At 45.8% G+C, this 22,093-nt stretch overlaps 1 protein-coding gene across 1 annotated transcript in view; it reads left to right on the top strand.

Annotated features, from left to right (window-relative positions):
• The window catches only part of LOC119372487 (glucose dehydrogenase [FAD, quinone]), a 551,903-nt gene that overhangs the window by 379,477 nt on the left and 150,333 nt on the right, over positions 1-22,093 (top strand). Inside the window, exon 8 of the mRNA XM_037642957.2 lies at positions 13,148-13,305. Within this exon, the coding sequence (XP_037498885.1) occupies positions 13,148-13,305 (158 nt within the window). The remainder of the gene's footprint in view (positions 1-13,147; positions 13,306-22,093) is intronic.

Here is a 22,093-nt window from a genome sequence, read left to right as displayed (position 1 = left end):
TGCGCTCTAATTTCATAAACAGTGATATGCAGACATGCAGTAACTGCCACACATGAAATGAAAGATAAAGTGAGAATGGCAGACTGGGCTTGTTGGTTTAACAAATTTGAAGTTTTAGGGCGCGAATAAGACACGGACGAAGAATAGGAACACACACACGGAGCGCCTGTGTGTGTTCCCATTCTTCGTCCGTGTCTTATTCGCGCCTTAAAACTTCAAATATCAAAGATAAAGCTGTCGAAGCTGCGCTTCAAAAGCAACTCGAAAAAAATGAGTGCTTTGGACCACACAGTTACAGTTCTGCATGCAGCTGGTTGTATCTATTCATAATATGCGAATTGGAACACTGTCCTCCGCAGGTGATAGTGCATACTCTCTGAAACCTTGGCTGCTTAACCCCCTCCCTGGAGCATATCCTGCAGGATCCCCTGCTGCCCGATTCAACTGTACCCACTAGTCACTGCGGTGTGTCGTATAACCGCGCATTGGAGTCCTCAAGGCCCGTTTTCGGTGCCTGCAGAGGTACAGAACACTGTACTGTGGCGCACTTCACAACCTCGGTGTTCTGCAGCAGCTGTCTGAGCCAGACGACATCCCTTGCACTGAAGGAACTCGAATGAGAAGATGCAGACCTTTACAACAATAATAGCGACGATACGGCTACAGTAGGCATGTTTCAGGCGGGTAGGCAAAGGCGGGATCACGCTGTACAGTGGTTCACAGCTGGGCACCACTGGATGTGATAGGGTTTACTTTCCTGCAAGATGTGCACAGAAACATGAAACACAAGAAGCTCTGGTTTTTTCTCGTGACAAAGTAGCCACTTGCAGTGTGTTCGATCCTATACCTATCTCCTCTACTTGTGTTCTTGCAGGAATTGTATTCTGACAGAAGCTTCATTGTGTTGGTTCATTGAGAGTATGGTAATTGTACCAGGTAGTTAGTCAAAAGCGTGTTCAGATTCTACAGCGATTCATAGAAGGCGTAGTTTGTTGAGACCATAGTAACTCTGGAAACAGCCTGTGTTATTTTGCAGCAGCGCATGCAACCTTGAATGCCAGTCTAGAGCATTGTTTTCAGCACTTTGTTCACAATGCGAACCTAGTGAAAGACATTTCCCATCATGTGATGACTGTATGAGTCTGGCAGGTGCTGTACAAACGCTCTATTCTTCTATTCTAGCCACTCGTGCATGCAAGAGCATAAGCTTGCTCTGGTTGGTAATCTATGTAAACACGTATAATGCACAAAATGAACCAGTACCCAAAGGGGCGACGCGGACACAGCACCGTGTTGCTCCTGTCCTGGTTTTTCTTGTGCACTGTAGAGGTTTACATGCAAGAGTAATAAGCCATATTTCAGAATGTATTGTGAGGCAATTCACCATCTTTTACAATGATTTTCCAACTGCTTTGCAGAAGTCGCTTTATTGAGCAACCATAATATGGTTTGTCCTTGCAATAGTAAAAAGCACAGAAGTCTCACTGTTTACATCATTGTCTCATTATTCACTGCTGCCAACAACAAAGGATGCCTCTAATATTGTGCCAGCCAGTTTTGAAACAAGGACAATTAGAAAAAAGACATCTCGTGCACAGTTTGTGCACTTCGTAGTGTTGCCAGTCCAATGTAATGTCAACTACGTGAAATACTACAATTCCTCTTCTTTATCTGTTGCGATTAGGCCCTTCTTATCCGTATGTTGTAAGAAAACTAGAAGTACCTTCCATAGCTAACACCTTCGGGGATGCATCACTTCTGCGGATTGAGATTCGCCTAGACCATATCATTCAGATTCAACTGATCGTGCATTACGTGAGGTCCTGACACTCAGCTCTTATTGCTTCTGCATCTGTATTACTAGTAGAACTCGTTCTTGGGCTAGTTAGTGCATTGCATCAAGTAATTATACCCAGCCGAAAACAGACGAACACAGGAAACGGTGAAGGAGACAGGAAAGCGGCTAGACTACCAAGTATTTTAATCACCAAAGCGAGGCTCAATACATACACTCATGCGGCCACATGGTCATATCACTATCGCTCTTAACATCAACAGAACTAACCATATAACCATAACACAAAACATGGCATGCTATTACTGTGTGTCATCTTCGCATCCTCATTTCCTTCTCGAGATTACAAAAAGCATTGTAGGAAATCTTGTTCCGTTCTGCGCAACGCCACAGAGCTATCACTACAACATGCTTCGCCCTTCATCGCAATGTGAAAGGCCTCAAGTATTTCACGTGCCATTTTCTCATGACTTCGGCCGAAAATTCTCAAATCAGCAAGTACCGGCTTACATTTGCACTGTTTACAGTGAAGAGCCAGATTCGATCCTGTTCCCTTTTTTAACGTTTTGAAATGTTCCCACGCTCTAGTGTTTACACAACGATCCGTCTGGCCTATGTAAACCACCCAACAAGTCAGTGGTATGTCGTATACGACGTCAACAGCACAATCCACAAAGATCTGGCCATGCTTCGTATCACACTGTGGTTTTTTCTTTCGTCCAATACGTGCGCATAAACCACTCAGCTTCCTTGGTGCCGAGAACACTACAGGCACACCATGCCTGACAGCCACCTTTTTCAGGCCATGCGCAACTCGGTGCGTATAGGGAACTACTTGCGGTTTCCTGTGCTCAGGCCAAGCCATTGTGTTTTTTATTTTCCCTTTAATTTTTTGTAGCAATGCTTCTGCTACAGCAGACACAACAGAGCTGGGAAAACCCGCGTTTTGCAGTCTGTGAATCTGGACCCTAAAGCTCGTCTCAACCATGTGTTCACAGGACTTAGTCAGGGCAGGTTCAAGGCAAAGGGAAGCGATAGCCCTCTTGATAGTTTAGAGTGTGCGGACCCATACGGCAACAACTCTTTCTTGGCTCTGGGTAAATACATCCAACACACCTGTCTTTTTAGACACTTGACATTAATGTCTAAAAATTGCAGACAATTGTGCACAGGCAGCTCATACGTAAAATTGAGGCCTTTTCCTAACTTTCTCAAGGAGCACAAAGCGCTTTGCACAGTGTTGTCATAGGCCAAGTTAAAATTGGTTCTTAAAATCACCAAAAAATCAACGTATCTAAGAATTCGCAGGACTGTGCCTTTTTCAATGGTGGATTCTAAATCACGGTCAATCGACGATCAAAAAATATTGCACAGTACTGGGGCAACACAGGATCCAATGCATATCTCCTTCTTTTGGATAAACAAGCCTGCATCAAAGGATACGGCTGTAGACCGAAGGTAGAACTCGAGGAGTGACATAAACCTTTCAACACTAATGCCCGCTGAATTTTGAAAGGCAATAGTCTCATTAAACTCAATGCACTCTCTGACAAACACAAACAGCTCTGCATGCGGTACGGAGTAAAATAAACCTTCGACATCAATCGAAAATAAGTATCCTATTTCTGTCTGCTCTTTTAAAAAGGTAATAACATCTGTAGAATTTCTTGTTAGGAATGGATCACGCAAATCAAGGGCTTTCAAGTGGTCAAGCAAAAAAGAGCTGACCTGCTGTAACCTGTCTCCTTCACCGCTTCCTGTGTTCGTCTGTTTTCGGCTGGGTATAATTCCTTGCTGCTTCTGTATATTTACATGGTTGTAACTTTTATTTACAGTAGTCCTTACGCATCCTTAGCAAAACATATAGCACCATCCTAATGATCACGACAGGTTAGAACATACTTCTCGCATCGGAGACGCTTTAAATAGCACAACTGGCTGTTGCGCTCGTTGGTACATTACTTCAGATAAACTAGACACTGAACCGCCAGCACAACAAAAAAAAATCACAGCATATCCACGGAGTGAATGATGATGAGTGGGCGAAGCTGCGGAGGTTCATCGGTAAACCGTGAGTCTTCCGTGAATTCTGCCCAGTACGCCATCACCGACGTGAGATCGGGCGCGTTTATACTAAAGGTTCGATGAAAATTATGACGACTTGCAGCTCACTTTAATTTTACATGTACGCTGTGAATTTTCATTGTTTAATCACGCACAGGAGAAATCGCACACACGCACTACCTTGGAGGTCAAAATCCAGTGCTTATATATACGGGGTGGTCAGTGAACGGTTGTGCAGCGCGAGCGGTCGGTTTTTTCAATCAAGATGCTGCCGCGACGCTGCCTCGGGACGCTGCCTGCGTCGGCGGCGCTGCGCCGCGAGGCAAGATAGGGGGGGTGGGGGGGGCGTAGGAGAGGGGGAAGCGTAGGAGAGGAGAGGGCGATACATGTCACGTACTGTCGCTGCGCATTGTCTTTAGGGAGCCTTCATGTGCGCACGCCCCCTCCGTTTTAGGGGCGAAGCTCCTTAAGGCGGCACCCGTTCGTCCCTCGTAGTCGTAGTAGTGCGTAACCAGTCGTAACGCTAGTACCAGATCTTGACCTCCAAGGTGGTGCCGGTGGGAGATTTTTCCTGTGCGTTGTTGAACAATAAAAAAAATCACAGCATATCCACGGAGTGAATGATGATGAGTGGGCGAAGCTGCGGAGGTTCATCGGTAAACCGTGAACCTTCCGTGAATTCTGCCGAGTACATCATCACCGACGTGAGATCGGGCGCGTTTATACTAAAGGTTCGATGAGTTATGACGACTTGCAGCTCACTTTAATTTTACATGTAGCTGTGAATTTTCATTGTTTAGAAAACCATTGCTTTAGAAAACATCTGGCGTCTTTCGTTAAGCAGCTGGCGTCTTTTCGTTTTGCTTTAGAAATATCTGGCGTTCTTTCGTTTTGCTTTTACAAAACATCTGGCATCTTTCGTTGGTTTATTTCATCAATCAACGGCGTTTTGAACAAAATTTTTATTGTTTAATCACGCACAGGAGAAATCTCACCAGGCACTACCGTGGAGGTAAAGAATGGCTGCTAATGGGAATGAGAGACAGAAGAAGTCGGCTTTTAGCTAACGCTGCGAATTTTTTATTGTTCAACAACGCACAGGAAAAATCTCCCACCGGCACCACCTTGGAGGTCAAAGCGTAAGACTGGTTACGCACTACGACTACGAGGGACGAACGGGTGCCGCCTTAAGGAGCTTCGCCCCTAAAAATTCTCAGCGTGCGCGTTAACTTAAAAGCCGAATTCTTCTGTCTCTCATTCCCCATTAGCAGCCATTGGCATGTTCCAGTAGGAAACGTTAGTAGAAGAAGAAGTGTAAGTGTTAGCTAAAAGCCGACTTCTTCTGTCTCTCATTCCCGTTAGCAGCCATTGTTTACCTCCAAGGTAGTGCCTGGTGAGATTTCTCCTGTGCGTGATTAAACAATAAAAATTTTGTTCAAAACGCGTTGACTGATTAAATAAACCAACGAAAGACGCCAGATGTTTTCTAAAAGCAATACGAAAGAACGCCAGATGTTTCTAAAGCAAAACGAAAAGGCGCCAGCTGCTTAACGAAAGACGCCAGATGTTTTCTAAAGCAATGGTTTTCTAAACAATGAAAATTCACAGCGTACATGTAAAATAAAGTGAGCTGCAAGTCGTCATAACTCATCGAACCTTTAGTATAACGCGCCCGATCTCACGTCGGTGATGATGTACTGGGCAGAATTCACGGAAGATTCACGGTTTACCGATGAACCTCCGCAGCTTCGCCCACTCATCATCATTCACTCCGTGGATATGCTGTGATTTTTTTAAGACTGGTTACACACTACTACGACGGGGACGAACGGGTGCCGCTATAAGGAGCTTCGCCCCTAAAAGTTCCGTCAACGGGCATCGAACCCACGACCGATCGGTCAGCCACCACAGATGCCGGGCACGCTATCCACTGCGCCACGGTCACAGACTCTGGAGGCTTTACAAACGCGCCTTTTATATCTACCACTCTCCCGGTCGGCGGGGTGGTGTGGCCCTCTAGGAGCGCTAAAGTAATTCTTCATTACTGTGGCCTCCGCGATTAGCACCTGCAACGCGTTACACGTCCGTCCCATTCGACACGCTTTCAATAGAGGTTCAATTTTGTCAATGCCTTAACACACCGCGAGGTGGCGACCTTATCCCAAGCGTCGTAATAGCGTCGGCCTCGTTCATAGCATCACACTAATCAAACCAAAAATAGCTCTGCGACGCGCGCCTGCCTCACCTGGCTGTGACACCGCGTTCCCCCCTACACGCTCGCCCCGAGAAAGATCGCGGCTGGGATACCGGGGCGGCAGGACGCGCTTTGCGTTTCCCTCTAGTCCGGCCATGGTGTTCAATCACATTTTAACATGCCGCGGGATGGCGATCAAGTTCAGCGTCCAATATGCGGCGCTCTTCTGGCTGTCACACCTCGTTCTCTGATTACGCTTTCACCGTCAACTACTACAGCTACCACAAGGTTTTGTTTAATCATTTAACATGGACGTTAGTCGTCGGGATGGAGATGTACCACCAATCATCAAAGTGTGTGCATCCACGTTAAACGGTGCTATAAATATAACCTCAACGACATCGCCCACTCCCAAGCGCGCGTACTAACTCTCCGCGCCGGAGGAGAAGCCTTGTCACAGAGCAGGGTTCAAGAGTTCCGAGACACTTTATTCACATTTAATAAATTCACGAAGCATTTTTATCTGGAAAGAAGAGTATTTCCTCCACCACACAAAAAGCTCACGAGACCACAGGCGATGACCCTAAGGATGCTACAAACTAATTCTTATCCGAATCTCGCTTTCATGCACTGTCTATTCCCAAGTGACTTCAGCTCGCAATGCCCTGGCTGCGGGGGAACGTGCGATTTAGAGCACATGCTTTGGCGGTGCCCCTCGTTACTTGGGGATAAGGACCTCACAGAGCAGAAATGGAGCTCGGCCCTCAAGAGCTCGGCATATCAGCATCAACTTTGGGTTGTCCAGAGAGCCTGCGATGCGGCGGTTAGGCTAGGTCTAACTGTCCCCACGTGGGAGCGGCCCGCGGTGTCACCCTAAGGGGTGGCACTTCTCCGGATTTTTAAATAAAGTTCTTCGTACCGTACTGCATATCCACGGAGTGAATGATGATGAGTGGGCGAAGCTGCGGAGGTTCATCGGTAAACCGTGAATCTTCCGTCAATTCTGCCCAGTACATCATCACCGACGTGAGATCGGGCGCGTTTACACTAAAGGTTCGATGAGTTATGACGACTTGCAGCTCACTTTAATTTTACATGTACGCTGTGAATTTTCATTGTTTAGAAAAACATTGCTTTAGAAAACATCTGGCGTCTTTCGTTAAGCAGCTGGCGTCTTTTCGTTTTGCTTTAGAAACATCTGGCGTTCTTTCGTTTTGCTTTTACAAAACATCTGGCGTCTTTCGTTGGTTTATTTCATCAATCAACGGCGTTTTGAACAAAATTTTTATTGTTTAATCACGCACAGGAGAAATCTCACCAGGCACTACCTTGGAGGTAAACAATGGCTGCTAATGGGAATGAGACAGAAGAAGTCGGCTTTTAGCTAACACTTACACTTCTACTTCTACTAACGTTTCCTACTGGAACATGCCAATGGCTGCTAATGGGGAATGAGAGACAGAAGAATTCGGCTTTTAGTTAACGCGCACGCTACGAATTTTTTATTGTTCAACAACGCACAGGAAAAATCTCCCACCGGCACCACCTTGGAGGTCAAAGCGTAAGACTGGTTACGCACTACGACTACTACGACTACGACTACGAGGGACGAACGGGTGCCGCCTTAAGGAGCTTCGCCCCTAATAATATCTGGGGTTTACCGTCCCAAAGGCGTCCCTCAGGGCTCCAAGCTAGGTCCGCTATTATTCATAATTTTCGTAAACGATATAGTTAATATACCTGATTCACCAGAACTAATAATGTATGCTGACGACACCAATCTATTTTTTAAATCACGGGACCTGAATGAATTAGAACACAGTGTGAATCACTACCTTGTATCACTGGCTTGCTGGATGAATCAAAATAAATTGCAATTAAACGCCGAAAAAACAAAATACATTATTTTCAGGTCGCGCAATACACCCATCGATAAGGAAATAACCATCACTTATGCAGGAATGAAACTGCAGCAAGCGACAAATCAGAAGTTTCTTGGAGTGACGTTTAAAGAAGAGTTAAGCTGGAACGCGCATATTAGCCAACTATGTGCAGACTTATCAAAAGGTATTGGTATTATGTACAGAATTTCTAAACTGATTCCCCTATGGCTGAAACAACAGCTATACAATTGCCTTTTTTATTCTAAGCTGTGCTATGGAGCTCTGGTGTGGGGAACAACTACCAAAACTAACTACAAGAAACTTGTACTTCTACAAAAAAGAGTTCTCCGCCTCTACTGTAAACACCAAGGAAATTACGCAAACTTGAGGACAGCACCTTTATTTGAAAGATATCATATGCTTCGTGCTGATCAAGTCTATTATATGAAAATATTACAAATCATATACAGAAAAAAATTGTATGAGCCCAACGAAGGAGCTAGACTACACACTTATCCTATACGCCAAAACCTACGCCGTCCACAACGAACGCGAACAAATTATGGTAAACTAACTTTTACCTATCAAACAACTTGCATATTAAACAAATTAGAACATAAGCTTAATTTTGATTGTACAGAAAAATCATTCAAGGTACAAGTTAAAGAAGTGCTAATGCAGGAAAACATACTGTTTGATGGATCATAAAAAAAAACTGATGCTAGCAATGATAGTAGTTAGGAGTTGGAATTTTTGTACTGCACGTATTGTATAAACTATAAAAACGTTATGTATCACATGCCTCTAATGTTATAGTCTAATTCTTTCCTGAGGAATTATGTTATGTAAAAGATTTGTATAGTCAGAAAGATTCAATGTAACATGACATTTTTTGTCAGCTATTTTTTTTCTCTATTGCTTCTTTTGTTCATGATGGTCTGGATGTCGCGAAAGCTGTATTTTTAATTTGTTTTTTTTTATTTTGCTGTACGAACTGTGTACAAGGGTGTTGGGTCCTCTGTCAGGCTATATGCCTTTAGCCCCAACATCCTTTTGTTTCTTGTTCCTTGTACAAGAATACAATAAAACAAATTTTGAAATGGAAATGGAAATGGAAATCCACGATGTGATTATGAGGGACGCCGTAGTGGAGTGCTCCGGAAATTTCGACCACCTGGCGTTCTTAACATGCACCTAAAGCTAAGTACACGGTAAACGGTGTTATAGCTGCCAGACATCAATATACATTGTGCAAACTCTCTTATATCAATTCAGTTACTTCTGTGAACATTCAGTTACTTCTGTAAGGGCACGCTTTACTTTCGTGTTATTCCGATTCCTATGAAGGAGGGATCAACCATCTTTTGTACTTATTACTGCACTTGTTGCTCATTGTGTAGGGTGTGATAAAATTACGTTATTGTGACCACTGAATAACACTGAAATGTCATCATTCTTGAGTGGCCAGGCGTCATTTCTTCATGTCAGAACTGAAGCACACAAGCAAAGCGCTCTTTGAGGCACCTGCGCATGTGCTAGAATATAAGCAACGCTGCAAATGAGATACCCTGCTGCTTACTTTAATACCGCTATGGTATATGACATGAACGCAGAATAAGAGCTCCATGAATAAGTTTTGCTGGTAAAACAAAGGCGAATTAATTGGCGGTACACTTAAACACCGCTGTTTAGTCATGAGTCGATATTAGTTTCGCTAGCGTTGGGGCTTCAAGCGCACTCGCTAAGGACTTGCCAGCTCGCCGTAGCGCAAGTCCATAGCGATCAGGGGCCTAAGAAAACTATTTTGGGGTCAAATTTTGTGCTGCGACCAACAAAATCACGGCACGTTGTTTTTCTAACAAAATATTGCGCCACATCCACTTTATTTTTTGTTCCGCCGGAAGTGTTCCCTCCTCACGCAGATGGCGCTAAGCCCCATCAGCAGTGATGAGCCGCCATTTTCTGAACGTATGGGTTTCTATGGAAGTTTCGCTACCAGTTACATTTACCTTGGCACCGCGTTCCCCGCTCGCCCTGCGAGAAGTAACAGCCAGGCTAGAGGGAAGAAACGACGCGCGTAGCGTTTCTCTTCGCATTTCACGACGCTTTGAAGGAGTGCATATTGAGCATTAGAGTTTATTATGTGCTTGTTGATGCCATCTTTGCGCGGGATTCACCATATGCGGTGTCCACGTATATGTTAAGAACTTCAGCTACCGCAAGGATTAAATCATGATCATGCGGGTTAGTCGTCGGTACGCAGATGTGCCACTATAGGCGTCAACGTGCGCACGTCCACATCAAGCGGTGCATATCTCAGGGCGTAGTATAAGCGCGTACCTCAGGCAAGAATTCCGAAGTAAAGATGTGTTGAAATTGTCCGAAAAACAGAAACAGTGTCAGCCAGAGACGTTTATATTAACGGAGGTGGACTTTTGTGTGCCTGTCACGCAGTCCAACGTGGAGAGGGCATTCTCGGCGTTGTTTTATTATAACAGCGGTATCGCACATCACAAAGTACATTGAATGACGTGCTGCTTCTGACCTTGTGCTCACTCCCTTGACACAAAGCATTGTGCCTGCTCAAAAAATTCGTCATTGACTATTGAGAAAATAGTCAATGAAGGGTACTGGTTTGTGCTAGTTGGTAGGAATTCGTGGTATAGTTACTTCCGCTCTGAATAACGTGGGAATAACGTGTTTTACCCCTGTCCCACTTTCTTAAGAGGAGCGGAAGTAACAATACCGCAAATCCAGTGTTTTTTATCGTTCCTTTAAGTTCAAAATTTTCGCATAGAAATAAAAACCATTATGAACCGTTACGCAACATTTTTTTTTTCATTCCGGAACAGAAACGAAATGGAACTTTTTGCGGTGGAACGAAACTAAAGCGAAACGAAAAACATTTCGTTCCGACACCCTGACTAGAAGGCAAAAGCAATCTTCTTTTAACACGAAAGTGTTTCATGCCGGGGTGCACCATGGCTCCACTGACGTATTTCCGTCACGGATATGACGTTGTAAATTATATACTAACAGATGGCAAAGAAAAAAAACTAGAAGAAAAAGTTCCGTTGCCGGGAATCGAACGCGCGGCGCGAAGCCACTAGGCCACAGAGCGTACATTCTTCAGCTTACTAACGGCGAGCTATTTATTTACACCATTTACCGTTGGCGGTACTCGGAGCTCGGTGGCTTCAGTGTGTTCTTGTTATCACTAGCGAGATGGCGCGAAGTTCGCGGAGGCCGCGCTTTAAAAGTCGGCGCCCCGCGTGTTGCGATGCGAGCGCGCCTATACAGGGGGTGTGTCTCGTGCGAGCACGCTTATCTCGTGATGGGGGCGGTCTGCACGTCGTGTGCTTTCACCGCAAGTTTTTGTTGGCATTACAAATCGCACGAAGGTGACTTCGCTCGCTGCAGAAGCCGTATTTTCGAAAGGAGCGCGCTGTTCACACAGAAAGAAGTAAGAATTGTCATTTCGCGCTCGTCCTGTGTATGCTCTTTTGGTGCATCCTTTCTACTTTAGAGCGCGCTACAAGTTTCGAGCTGCTTGCCGTTCTTCGCGTGACACTACAATTTGTTGCTATAGCACTCATTCCTTCGCCCTTGTGGCGAAACAATGCACAAAAAATGCTCAACTACCCCCGTGAAGACACGTTTCACTTTCTTCTCATACCGATTCCCGTGAAAGGGGGATCAGCCATGTTTCTTTTTTTCTCAGTCAGTTGCTTTGAACCCGCCCTTCGAAAGTTTTCTGCACCTAACGTGGTCTTCCAGTGCCTCCGGAAACGTTGCTCAAGCACTTCAGAATTACAAGCAGTTGCCTCCATTTCTAAGCTACCACTTTCGAGGATTAAGCAGCGGAAGATTAAACTGTGTGAAATATGTTAGCAGCAAGAATACCATTGTAAACAATGAACAGTAGATTTTTTTTGTCCGGCTTACTGGGGTGGGGGTCCCCTTCTCTTTCCCCGTCAAAATTTAACTTGGCTTTGCCCTGTTCATTTTTCTTTTCTAATTGGCATTTGCCTGCTATATTCTTATGGTGCGGGCTGAGGCGTTATTCTTTTCATACCTCAAAATAAAGAATGCCTCCGGCAACGGAGGCACCTCACATAATTTTGCACTGCCTCCACGATCGGCACACCTCTGACAAAGCTTCGATCAACGTTACTAGATCTACTGACGTCGGCTACGATGTCATCTGATGACAGCATCATGCGATGGTACGTCACATGACGTCATAATGATGTCACAAATTTTGTCGATCTATGAAGTCATGACGAGGTTAGCTTTAGCATCATTCGTGCTGGCGCCGTCGGCGGTAGACGCCGACCCGTGACGACCGTCCATTTTCGCGTTTCATGAGGCATCTGAGGCTTTCGCCTTAATATATAAGGTCTGGCGAAAACCACGATAACCAGATATTTCGGCTAGTGAGTATCGGTGGTCACTCCTGATGTGCCGTGTACTGCCGCTTCAAAGTAAAGCGACAAGCGATGATTTCGATGGCCTACCCGAAGATCACCAGCGTGCAGGCTGCCGGCGACAATACAGCGTTGTCGCTGATACACGCCACGGATTTTAATTCAGCGGAGGCTGAATGGTAGAGCCTTCGTGTGTCCTAGGTGTTCGTGCATAATGTACAGCGGCTTATCTCGAAATTGCATATCCCCTTTGCCCTGTCGAATGTTTTCGATGATGATAATAATGTGGCTTGCGACCAATACTTCTGGCCAACCATGTCTTGTTGCCGATTGACCACTCTGAGCCACCGTGCCGGAGAACGAGCCACGTGAGCGCTACCACTGATATTAGCGTTGTGACGAAATGTTGTCGGGGTGCATGAAGTAATTTTCAACCGTACTTTTCAAATTTGTCGCTTTATATAATAGAATATTTAAAGACATTATCTGTTCTATATACAGAACATACACCACAATGAGTGAATTTGAATTCAGACTAACATTGCGCCAGTGCACTCGCTCCTGCGAATTTATTAAGTTTTCGACGCTCCTGCCTAAATCCACAGCGGGCGACGGGGAAATAGGTGGGGGCAGCGCTGTTGATTTAAATATGGACTGCCATCTATTTCAGTCTCAGACGCTGCCTGTGTTGCACATTGAAGGGAAATCCTCTCAAGCAACTGATCATGTGTCACGTTTCTTTGCATATTCATCGCAAGCACTGATGTGGTGTTTGCGTTTGCAGGGCCGTTGACGCTGCTAGGTGGCGTGGAGGGATTAGGCTTCGTGAGCACTCGCTATGCCAGTATGGAGTGGCCGGACATCGAGATCCACATGGCATCTGGTTCTCCCGTGTCGGACAACGGTGAAACATTTCGCTCAGCCCATGGATTAAGCAATCAAGTGTGTATATTATTTGAATCGTCTTTTACTCCTGATTTCAATCGTGCTCCAAGTCTTCTGCCTAACACCGAGTGTATAACGAACACGTAACAACGTTTATAAGTAAAAGTGAGTCAGGAACCAATACGAACAAAGCACAGGACGCACTGCGCTCGTTCACTTACTACAAGAAAGTTGGACGCCACGACGTTTGCTCCGCTCTGTGAAAGATTTCTGCGATATCTTATGAGCCGTAGAGTCAGTGTAAAGATATTTACGTCGAGAATATGATAGGCTAAGTATAGGCGTCTAAATGAAACAAGGGCGAAGCAATGAATGCGATAGCAAGAAATTAATGCTATACGAAGTGAGGCTCGCCAATGGATACTCTCAGTTTGAACAGCGTTCCTGTTGCAAAGGCGGCCGAAGCAGCGAAGGAAACTAGCGTGCTTCAACTGTCCAGCTGTGACACTTGATAGTTCGCGCTCATCTTCTGTTTGTTCGTTTAGCGGCGTCCCTTCAGCTCGAGTGACTTTCGTACACTCGGTAACATGAGCGCGGACATCACGGTGAAAGCGTGAAACATTCCTCTTCCCCTCACCGCGAGAAAACCGCGCGAGCAGACAACGGAAGGGCAATATTCTCGCTGCGCAAATATAAGAAGCGAGCGAGCTCGACGATGACTTTTAAATGCGCCCGTCGTGCTGCTAGCGCCATCTCGCTGGTAATGAAGAAACGCTTATTATCGCCTGCCGTCTCTGAGTCCGTCCAGCGGTAAAGGGTATGTATATAACGCTCGCCGTTAGCTACGTGGAGGATCTGCGTTTCGTGGCGTAGTGGATAGTGCCACTCGCTGCGGAGCAAGAGGTCCCTGGTTCGATTCCGCGCTTCGGAAGCATTTTTCTGAATTATTTTTCTTTGGGGCTTTTATATATATATACATACTTATACATATACGGTGCATGACGGCGACGGGGACGGACATTTTCCAGCCGAGACTGTCCATATAATTGCTATCGCAATAAAAATCCGTAAACAAGGGGTGGGTGCTCGAGCCAACGTTTCGACAAGTGGACTTGTCTTCTTCAAGGCTGGAACTGATTTCCTTAGGTATCGCGCGTATATGTTTCGTGCCCTCTCCACCAGAAGAGAGAAGGTGTGGTGGAGGGGGGAGTGGCCACCGTGACGAGCTGGGTGAGTCATAAGGAAGGCGGGAAAAAAAGAAAGAAAAAAACGAACAAAAAACGGTGAGGGGAGGAGAGAGGAGGGTATACGTTATGCTGAATTATTGTCAGTGGAAGCACGTGACATTTTAACAATAGTAGGTTCGAAATTCCTAGAAGGGTTTAACTCTAATTGGTTTTCGTTGTGTATGTATTATGCCGAATAGATTCATGAGCCCCCTTGGAAACGTTAACACCTGCTGGCATTAACGTTATTAACGGTATTAACGTATTACGGTATTAACGTTATTAACGGTATTAACGTATTGCTGGTATACCTGCTGGTATTATTCACAAGTTCAATACACTTCAGCCAGCAGGTATTAACGTACTCAGGGCGTACGTAATGAGTTTTATAGTTGCACATTACAGGCGGAAAATTACAGTCCTAATGGGAAGTGCCGATCACGCCATAGATGTGAACAGGTTGACGCAGTAGTGTAAATCTTCTGTAAAGTGTGCCTCAATACTCTCCGCGACGGTTACCCGCGCGACCCGGTCGCGCGTTGTACGACCGGGTGACGCACTTCCATGGACAGGCTCCATGGACAGGCTCTGACAGAAACATTTTATCACGCATGCCTCCGCTAATCGAAAACAACTGGAAAGACTTAGCTCTTAGCCATGAAAGGGATACTGGCTTGCAGCACAAGCTGGAATCCGGCGCAAGCGGTGACCCGGGCCTCCTCAGATACGTGCATCCGTCACTCTATGCTTAATCTTGAGCAGAAGCGTAATACTACTGACGATAGTTCATGAAAATGAGAACGCGAGCCCACTCTTACGTCATGAATTAGAAACCAAAAATCATTACCCATGAAGTTGTGGAAAATTGTTTATAAGTGCAACTGCAGTCGAACAAAGAGTGATGTGATGCGCCCCGTAGCTCTCGCCTTTTATTTGAGTTTCATGAAAAAGACAGTTTTCTTTACAAACGGGAACTTTCCTAGACAGAGGTTGATGCACCAGCCATAAGCGCTGCTCGACAGTTGAAATTAAACAAGACCAAATCCATTCGATTTACTAACCCTATGTTATCCAGCTACATATTTGACACTGTCTGTAGCCTAACCGTGCTCCATCAAGCAGTTTGTTGTGCTTTTGTCATCTGATTTGACATGGAACACCCATATGGACGCCATGGTTAACAAAACATCTAGAAGACTTGACTTCGTTCGCCGAAACTTAACTTTAGCGAATACCGCCACTAAACTGCTCGCTTACACCACTTTGGTACGTTCGAAAATCGAATACGCATCACTAATCTGCAACCCGCATCAGGCCTACCTCATTCATAAATTGAGATCTCTGCATAGTAAAGCAGGTCGATTTCTCACCAAAAACTACCTGCGAACATCAAGTATAACAGAAATTAAGGCTTCAATTAATCTAGTTCCTTTAAAACAACGGTTCTCAAGCATGGCTTTAATTTAAATGGCTCTCCGCGGACCCCCCCCCCCCCCTCCCTGTAAGAATGGCAGACTGGGCTTGTTGGTTTAAAGGCGCGAATAAGACACGGACGAAGAACAGGAACACACACACGGAGCGCCACTTCCAAGATAGATTTATTTCGAAAGAGCACAGAACATATTTATACACCACGCGCGCCGTCATCGTGCCTCAATGCGCAGTCGCATTCAAGTAGCGTAACTCTTTTGGCGATAATGAAATAGAGGCAACGCTGACGCATAGATCACCTGATTCGATTATTTTCTTAGCCTCAATAATTAGTCTTACTGATTTATCAGGACTTTGGACGACTACCGCGCAGGCGCTAAAGTCCGGAACGCAATGACAATCCCGGCAGTGTATCGCGAGGTGGCCCTCTCTGCCATTTCTGACGTTATTATTAGGCAGAGAGGGCCACCTCGCGATAGATAGATAGATAGATAGATAGATAGATAGATAGATAGATAGATAGATAGATAGATAGATAGATAGATAGATAGATAGATAGATAGATAGATAGATAGATAGATAGATAGATAGATAGATAGATAGATAGATAGATAGATAGATAGATAGATAGATAGATAGATAGATAGATAGATAGATAGATAGATAGATAGATAGATAGATAGATAGATAGATAGATAGATAGATAGATAGATAGATAGATAGAAACGCCCAAAGTGCCTGAAGTTTGCTAAGAAATGCTTCGCAATTAATAACGAAGAAATGGTTTCGTAGTAATTGCTCGAACCAGCAATTTTATGTAAATTATTCAGTACGGCACGGTTTCACTTCCGTGCCCAAAGTCCGAGGCGCCTTTTAGGCAACACAAAGTTCTTTATCGAAATATAATGCCTCAATAACTGCTTCTCACGTTCACATAGACTAGCACGATTTTATCGACATGATCAGAGATGGTTGAAAACTTACCTGTCATACTTAATATAGAATGACCAATATACAGTAAAACCTCGGTGATACGAATCTCGCGGGATCACTAAAAATATTCGTATAATCCGAAATTCGTATCACCAGAATGTATGAATAATTAGCATGCAACAAAAGACAGCTGGCGTACATTTCCATTTATTCTTTTTCAAGGCCGCAGCAAAGTCACGAACAGCTCTGAATGATTGCCAGTGAAGTTTTTAGACGTCAAAAATCATACCTGCACTCGGAAATATATGGCCCGTGCGCGCGCGTGGAATTATTGAACCAGGTGTGCTGTGACCCGCGACAGCTAGTAGCCCCTTCCAAATCTCAGTATTCTTTTTCACATGACAGTAAAGTACTGCGGCGAAAGTGACTGAAGGAGCGCTTTGGCGCGATAGATGAAGGCCAGAAAATTTCACAACAGCGGTCCTACGTTATTATTTTCTTATCGCGGTGGTGTCGGGGATGTTTTTCGAGAGATTTACTGACGTGCCCGCACAAGTGCGCCCCCAACAGTCGTGCATGTGGACGTTGTGAGGCCCAACTCCTTCGCCAAGACCGTCCTTTCCTTCTTTCGGTCCTCGTCCACCTTTCATAGGGGTTCTGGTGCACAAGCACATCTCTTGCACAGATGAAATGGCTTGTAATATAAACGCGAAGGCACACGGAGGCGCATTAGGGCCTCCAATATTCGCGCACACAATCTCGGAGGCTACGACGCGTCACTGAAAGTTTATTCTTATCACAGTGTAAGACAAGTATTTTTCTTATACCGTGATTCTGACGAATTGGCGGCGCGGCGCGCATGCCCGCGCTTGCGTTTCTGCGCCCGCACGTGCTTGGCGCGTTTTCCGCGACAGCGCGGGCAGCACCTCTTCGTACCTGCGCGGTGGCGTACGTTCGTATGAGACGTGGTGGGGTCAAAATCTTAGAAACAACCATACGCCATTACATTGCAGGCCAATGGGCCTTGTCCGGGACGAAAGAAAAATTCGTATCACCCCGAAATTCGTATGAGCCCTGATCGTGTCACCGATCGTATATATATATATATATATTATATATATATATATATATATATATATATATATATATATATATATATATATATATATATATATATATATATATATGCAGGGAATAACGTCTTCAACGCGGGTAATTCATATGAATGAAAAAGAAGACACACGTCGAAAAACAGAATGGTTCTGTTTTTCGACGTGTGTCTTTTTTTATTCATATATATATATATATATATATATATATATATATATATATATATATATATATATATATATTGTAGCGAAGCGTTGGAAGTTTGTAATGGGTCGCCCTCTCGAGCGCTTTCTAGTGGGTCGTCCCCTTCGGCTCTTCGCGGACAGCACGCTCCTCGCGCTCGGAGTCCGCGCTCTGTCTTGACTGTCGCCGTTGTGCTTCGTCGACTAGTGCCGTCAATAAACGCCTTCATCCCGTGCCGCGTCTTTGTTTGCGTCGCAGAGGGTGCCTTTTTTGCCCGCCGGACGCGACGTGACCTCCTCCTTCTTGCCTTTCAGCTGCTTCCGGCGGGTCGTGGCTACAGGTCGCTCTCCATCGTCACTCTCAGTCTCCGCGTCACAGTCGGAGGTGTCGGTACAGGGGGAAGCGTTTGCTGGGCGGCGTCTTGAGGCATGGTAGAGGGCACGGTACGGGATCGAAGCGCCAGGGGCATCGAACGGGCCGAAGCTGGTTGGACGGCGCAGCACTCTCCACCAAATTATAAAGGCGTTTATTGACGGCACTAGTCGACGAAGCACAACGGCGACAGTCAAGACAGAGCGCGGACTCCGAGCGCGAGGAGCGTGCTGTCCGCGAAGAGCCGAAGGGGACGACCCACTAGAAAGCGCTCGAGAGGGCGACCCATTACAAACTTCCAACGCTTCGCTACAATATATATATATATATATATATATATATATATATATATATATATATCTTCCTCCGAAGAAGGCTGCAGCGCCAGCCGAAACTGTTAGGGTACAATAAATATTTGTTTTGTTTTCTATATTGTAGTACGAAGTTTTTCACAATATCTATGTACATATATAATATAACGTACATTATGTAGAGTGTCTTCGGTTGCCGTAGAATAAATAGAAAAAAGGTATACGCTTCTAAAAAACTGTTTATTTGTCGACGTTTCGATCGGAGACCGATCCGATCTGCATCAAGATGGGTCTCTGATCGAAACGTCGACAAATGAACAGTTTTTGAAGCGTAAATCATTTTCCTATATATATATTGGAGAGAGAGAGAAAATCAGGTGTTGACGCACAAGTGAAATATGAAGCTTTATTTGACGTTTCGGCCGTGGGCCCGGCTTTGGACATACATATATTTATATAGTGCTGATCAGGTCACATACGGGTGATTTATTACCTTCCTGTAATCAATAAAATGATTCAAAAGTCCGGTGAATGTCATAGTATATACAAAGACTTCCGATATGGTAGATACAGCAGCAGTCCTGGAATAATTATGCAATGAAAGAATACCTAAACATCCCTAGATGCCATATCCAAAATCTAAAGTGATTACACAGGCGCCGTGTTCCTCCGCGACATAAGCAGAAAAATCCTGGCCGAGAATGGGCTCAGGCGAGCAAGTACATTCTCTTGAATGTTATTCACGGCACGTTCACAATAAATATTTAAAGAACAAGAATGGGCAAAAATACGAATAAGGATTAAAGGAGAATATCTCAGCTACTTGCACTTTGCAGACGATATAGGGCCTTTGAGCAGTGACGGTGACACACAGTAAAAAATAATTGGAAATATACAGGAACGAAGGCTTAAAGTAGGATGAAAGAGTAACATGCACAAAACAAAGCTAATGTTAGGCAGCCCGGCGAAAAAGTGAGATTACGATTGGCAATCAGGCTGCAAGAGTTTGTATACACGCAGGCTAATTTCTAACTGATGAGCCTCCCGATGATATAAATTCGCGAGAAAGAAAATCACAGCATATCCACGTGGTGAATGATGATGAGTGGGGCGAAGCGAACTCGCGCTGAAGTACGGCGATGGCATTGGCGCGAGCGTGGTCCTTCTTGATGGAAGATATTGTGACTAGATTGTTTGAGAACCACAATCTGTTGCACACACCGCAACTATAGCCGAAACTGTTATCAAGGAAGTCCCCGCTGGAAGCGCGCGTCGGCGCCTTCAGGCAGAGCCCGCCTGATGCGTTTTGCAGCCACCACGTTCTCGCACAGCCTCGGGCTCTGCCTGCCGGTACGCGCGCTTTCTCGCCGCTTCACGGTCCTTCACATTTTGAAGATCCGATTCGCGCCGCAGCCGTGCAGCTTCGGCCTCGCGGGCTCGAACGGCGGGGTCTTCGCGCCGCAGCCGTGCAGCTTTTCGAGCAGCTTCGGCTTCGCGGGCTCGAACGGCGGAATCTGCTTCGCGGCGTCGACTTGCAGCTTCGGCCTCGCGGGCTCTCACCTCAGGATTCTGTCTGCGAGCGCGCGCTACCGCCGCCTTCCGTGCCCTCCGTTCCGCAGCCTTGTCTTCCATCTGGCCACTCCGAGCTAAAGAGAAAGCGTGCCAAGAGGGAGCCTCATGGCGCGTTACTTCTGAAATGTTGTCTTCGGGTGTCCTTGAAAACACGAGACGTAGTAAAGAAGAAAGAACGCCACCAGGCGAACACGCACGAGAGTGTCACTCGTCAACGTCGTCGTCTTCTTCTACTGGATACCAGAACGCGCTCAGTAAAGAAGAAAGAATGTCACACAGGTGAACACGCACGAGAGTCTAACTCGTCAACGTCGTCTTCTGCTGCATACCAGAACGCGCGCTTCTCACGAGCTAGAGGTGGCTACTACAACGCTATCCGCCTCGTGCATCGGTATGGTGGCGCCACCGCTCGGCTAAGGCGGGTGTACCCTCTCCCAACCCCCCATAGGATCCCATGCATTTTGAATGAAGTTTGCAATTTCGTTGCGCAAAAACAAACTAGCGCCATCTCTCGACAATACGCCACACCGACGATGCAACACCTCTTCTTGCTTCCACCGCTCAGCAATGTCGCTAGTTAACCTCTCTCTGCTTTTTCATATTGCTTTTTCGTTAGCGTAGCAGCGCGCAGGGCTGTTCGCGGAGCGCTCAGCCGAGCCGACGAGCTGCGAGCGCAGCGTTGCGCTGGTGGGACCCTTGCTGTGGTCGTGCATTGTCAATAGGTTTGGGCGTTTTTGTGGTTGTGTTTCAGTGCTCTCTAAATGTAGGATCGCGAGCCTTAATTCGTTTATTTTCGCGGTTAAACGCCGTTGCTTCTTCCGCCGCACGACGGAAACATCGTTGGCAGATAAGAAGGGTGCATCGCAGCGGAGCTCTTTTTGTTTGTGGCAGCCCCGCACAGGCTGCCACAGCTGCCTCTCCGGCCTAAAAGAAAGGAATACATTTGATCACATTACGAAATATATCGTATAAAAATAATCTACCAGAGAGGAACAAAGAGAACGGCTGCTTACCTTGTTCGTTGCACAGCCCTGATCCACTGTCCTCTTCTGTCATTTTCGTACTTCCTCCAGGGGAATCGGTAGAATATCACCTTTGGCAGCTTTCCTGCGGTGTTTTTATAGCTGTTGTGGCACTCTCCAACACAACAATACACAGAAGTGGCCTTTTTCGACCGTTTATCTGCGGTCCGCCATGGTGATTAACCTAGTCTGCAGTGGTGAACCGTGAGCCGGCGCCACCGGCACATCTGTGTTTTGCCACGTTTGCCGTAGATGGCGCCACCTGTCCGTTTCAAAGCAGCAGCGCACGAGGCGGATAAACAGACGGAGGATGGACAGACCCACGGCATAAGAAGCTTCGCCCCTAAAACAAATTCGCCTGATCCCATGCGTACTTCTATGCTGTATTTCTATGCTGTACTTCTATGCTGTACTTCTGTACTTCTATGCGAGTACTTCTATGCTGTATTTTATGGCTTTGAGCCGAGCGTTACGAGGTGGATTGGCGTGTTTTTGTAAGTGTAGTAGCTGTGCGCGCATCGTGGGCTTACCAGGCGCGTCGACAGCGCTGGCGTTTAAAGGGTAACTTAGGTTGCGACGTAACGTCAACCCTCACGTTAGAGTACATACGTGAGTATTATCGAAACTAAGTGCACTTTATGGTGCAATCATGTGAATGCCATACGTAACTTTCGTTAAGGTATTC

Source organism: Rhipicephalus sanguineus, chromosome 10 (genome assembly GCF_013339695.2).
Source record: "Rhipicephalus sanguineus isolate Rsan-2018 chromosome 10, BIME_Rsan_1.4, whole genome shotgun sequence".
NCBI classification, from domain to species: domain Eukaryota; kingdom Metazoa; phylum Arthropoda; class Arachnida; order Ixodida; family Ixodidae; genus Rhipicephalus; species Rhipicephalus sanguineus.
The sequence above is the reverse complement of the archived record's forward strand: the minus strand, read 5'-3'. Positions and strand labels throughout refer to the sequence as shown.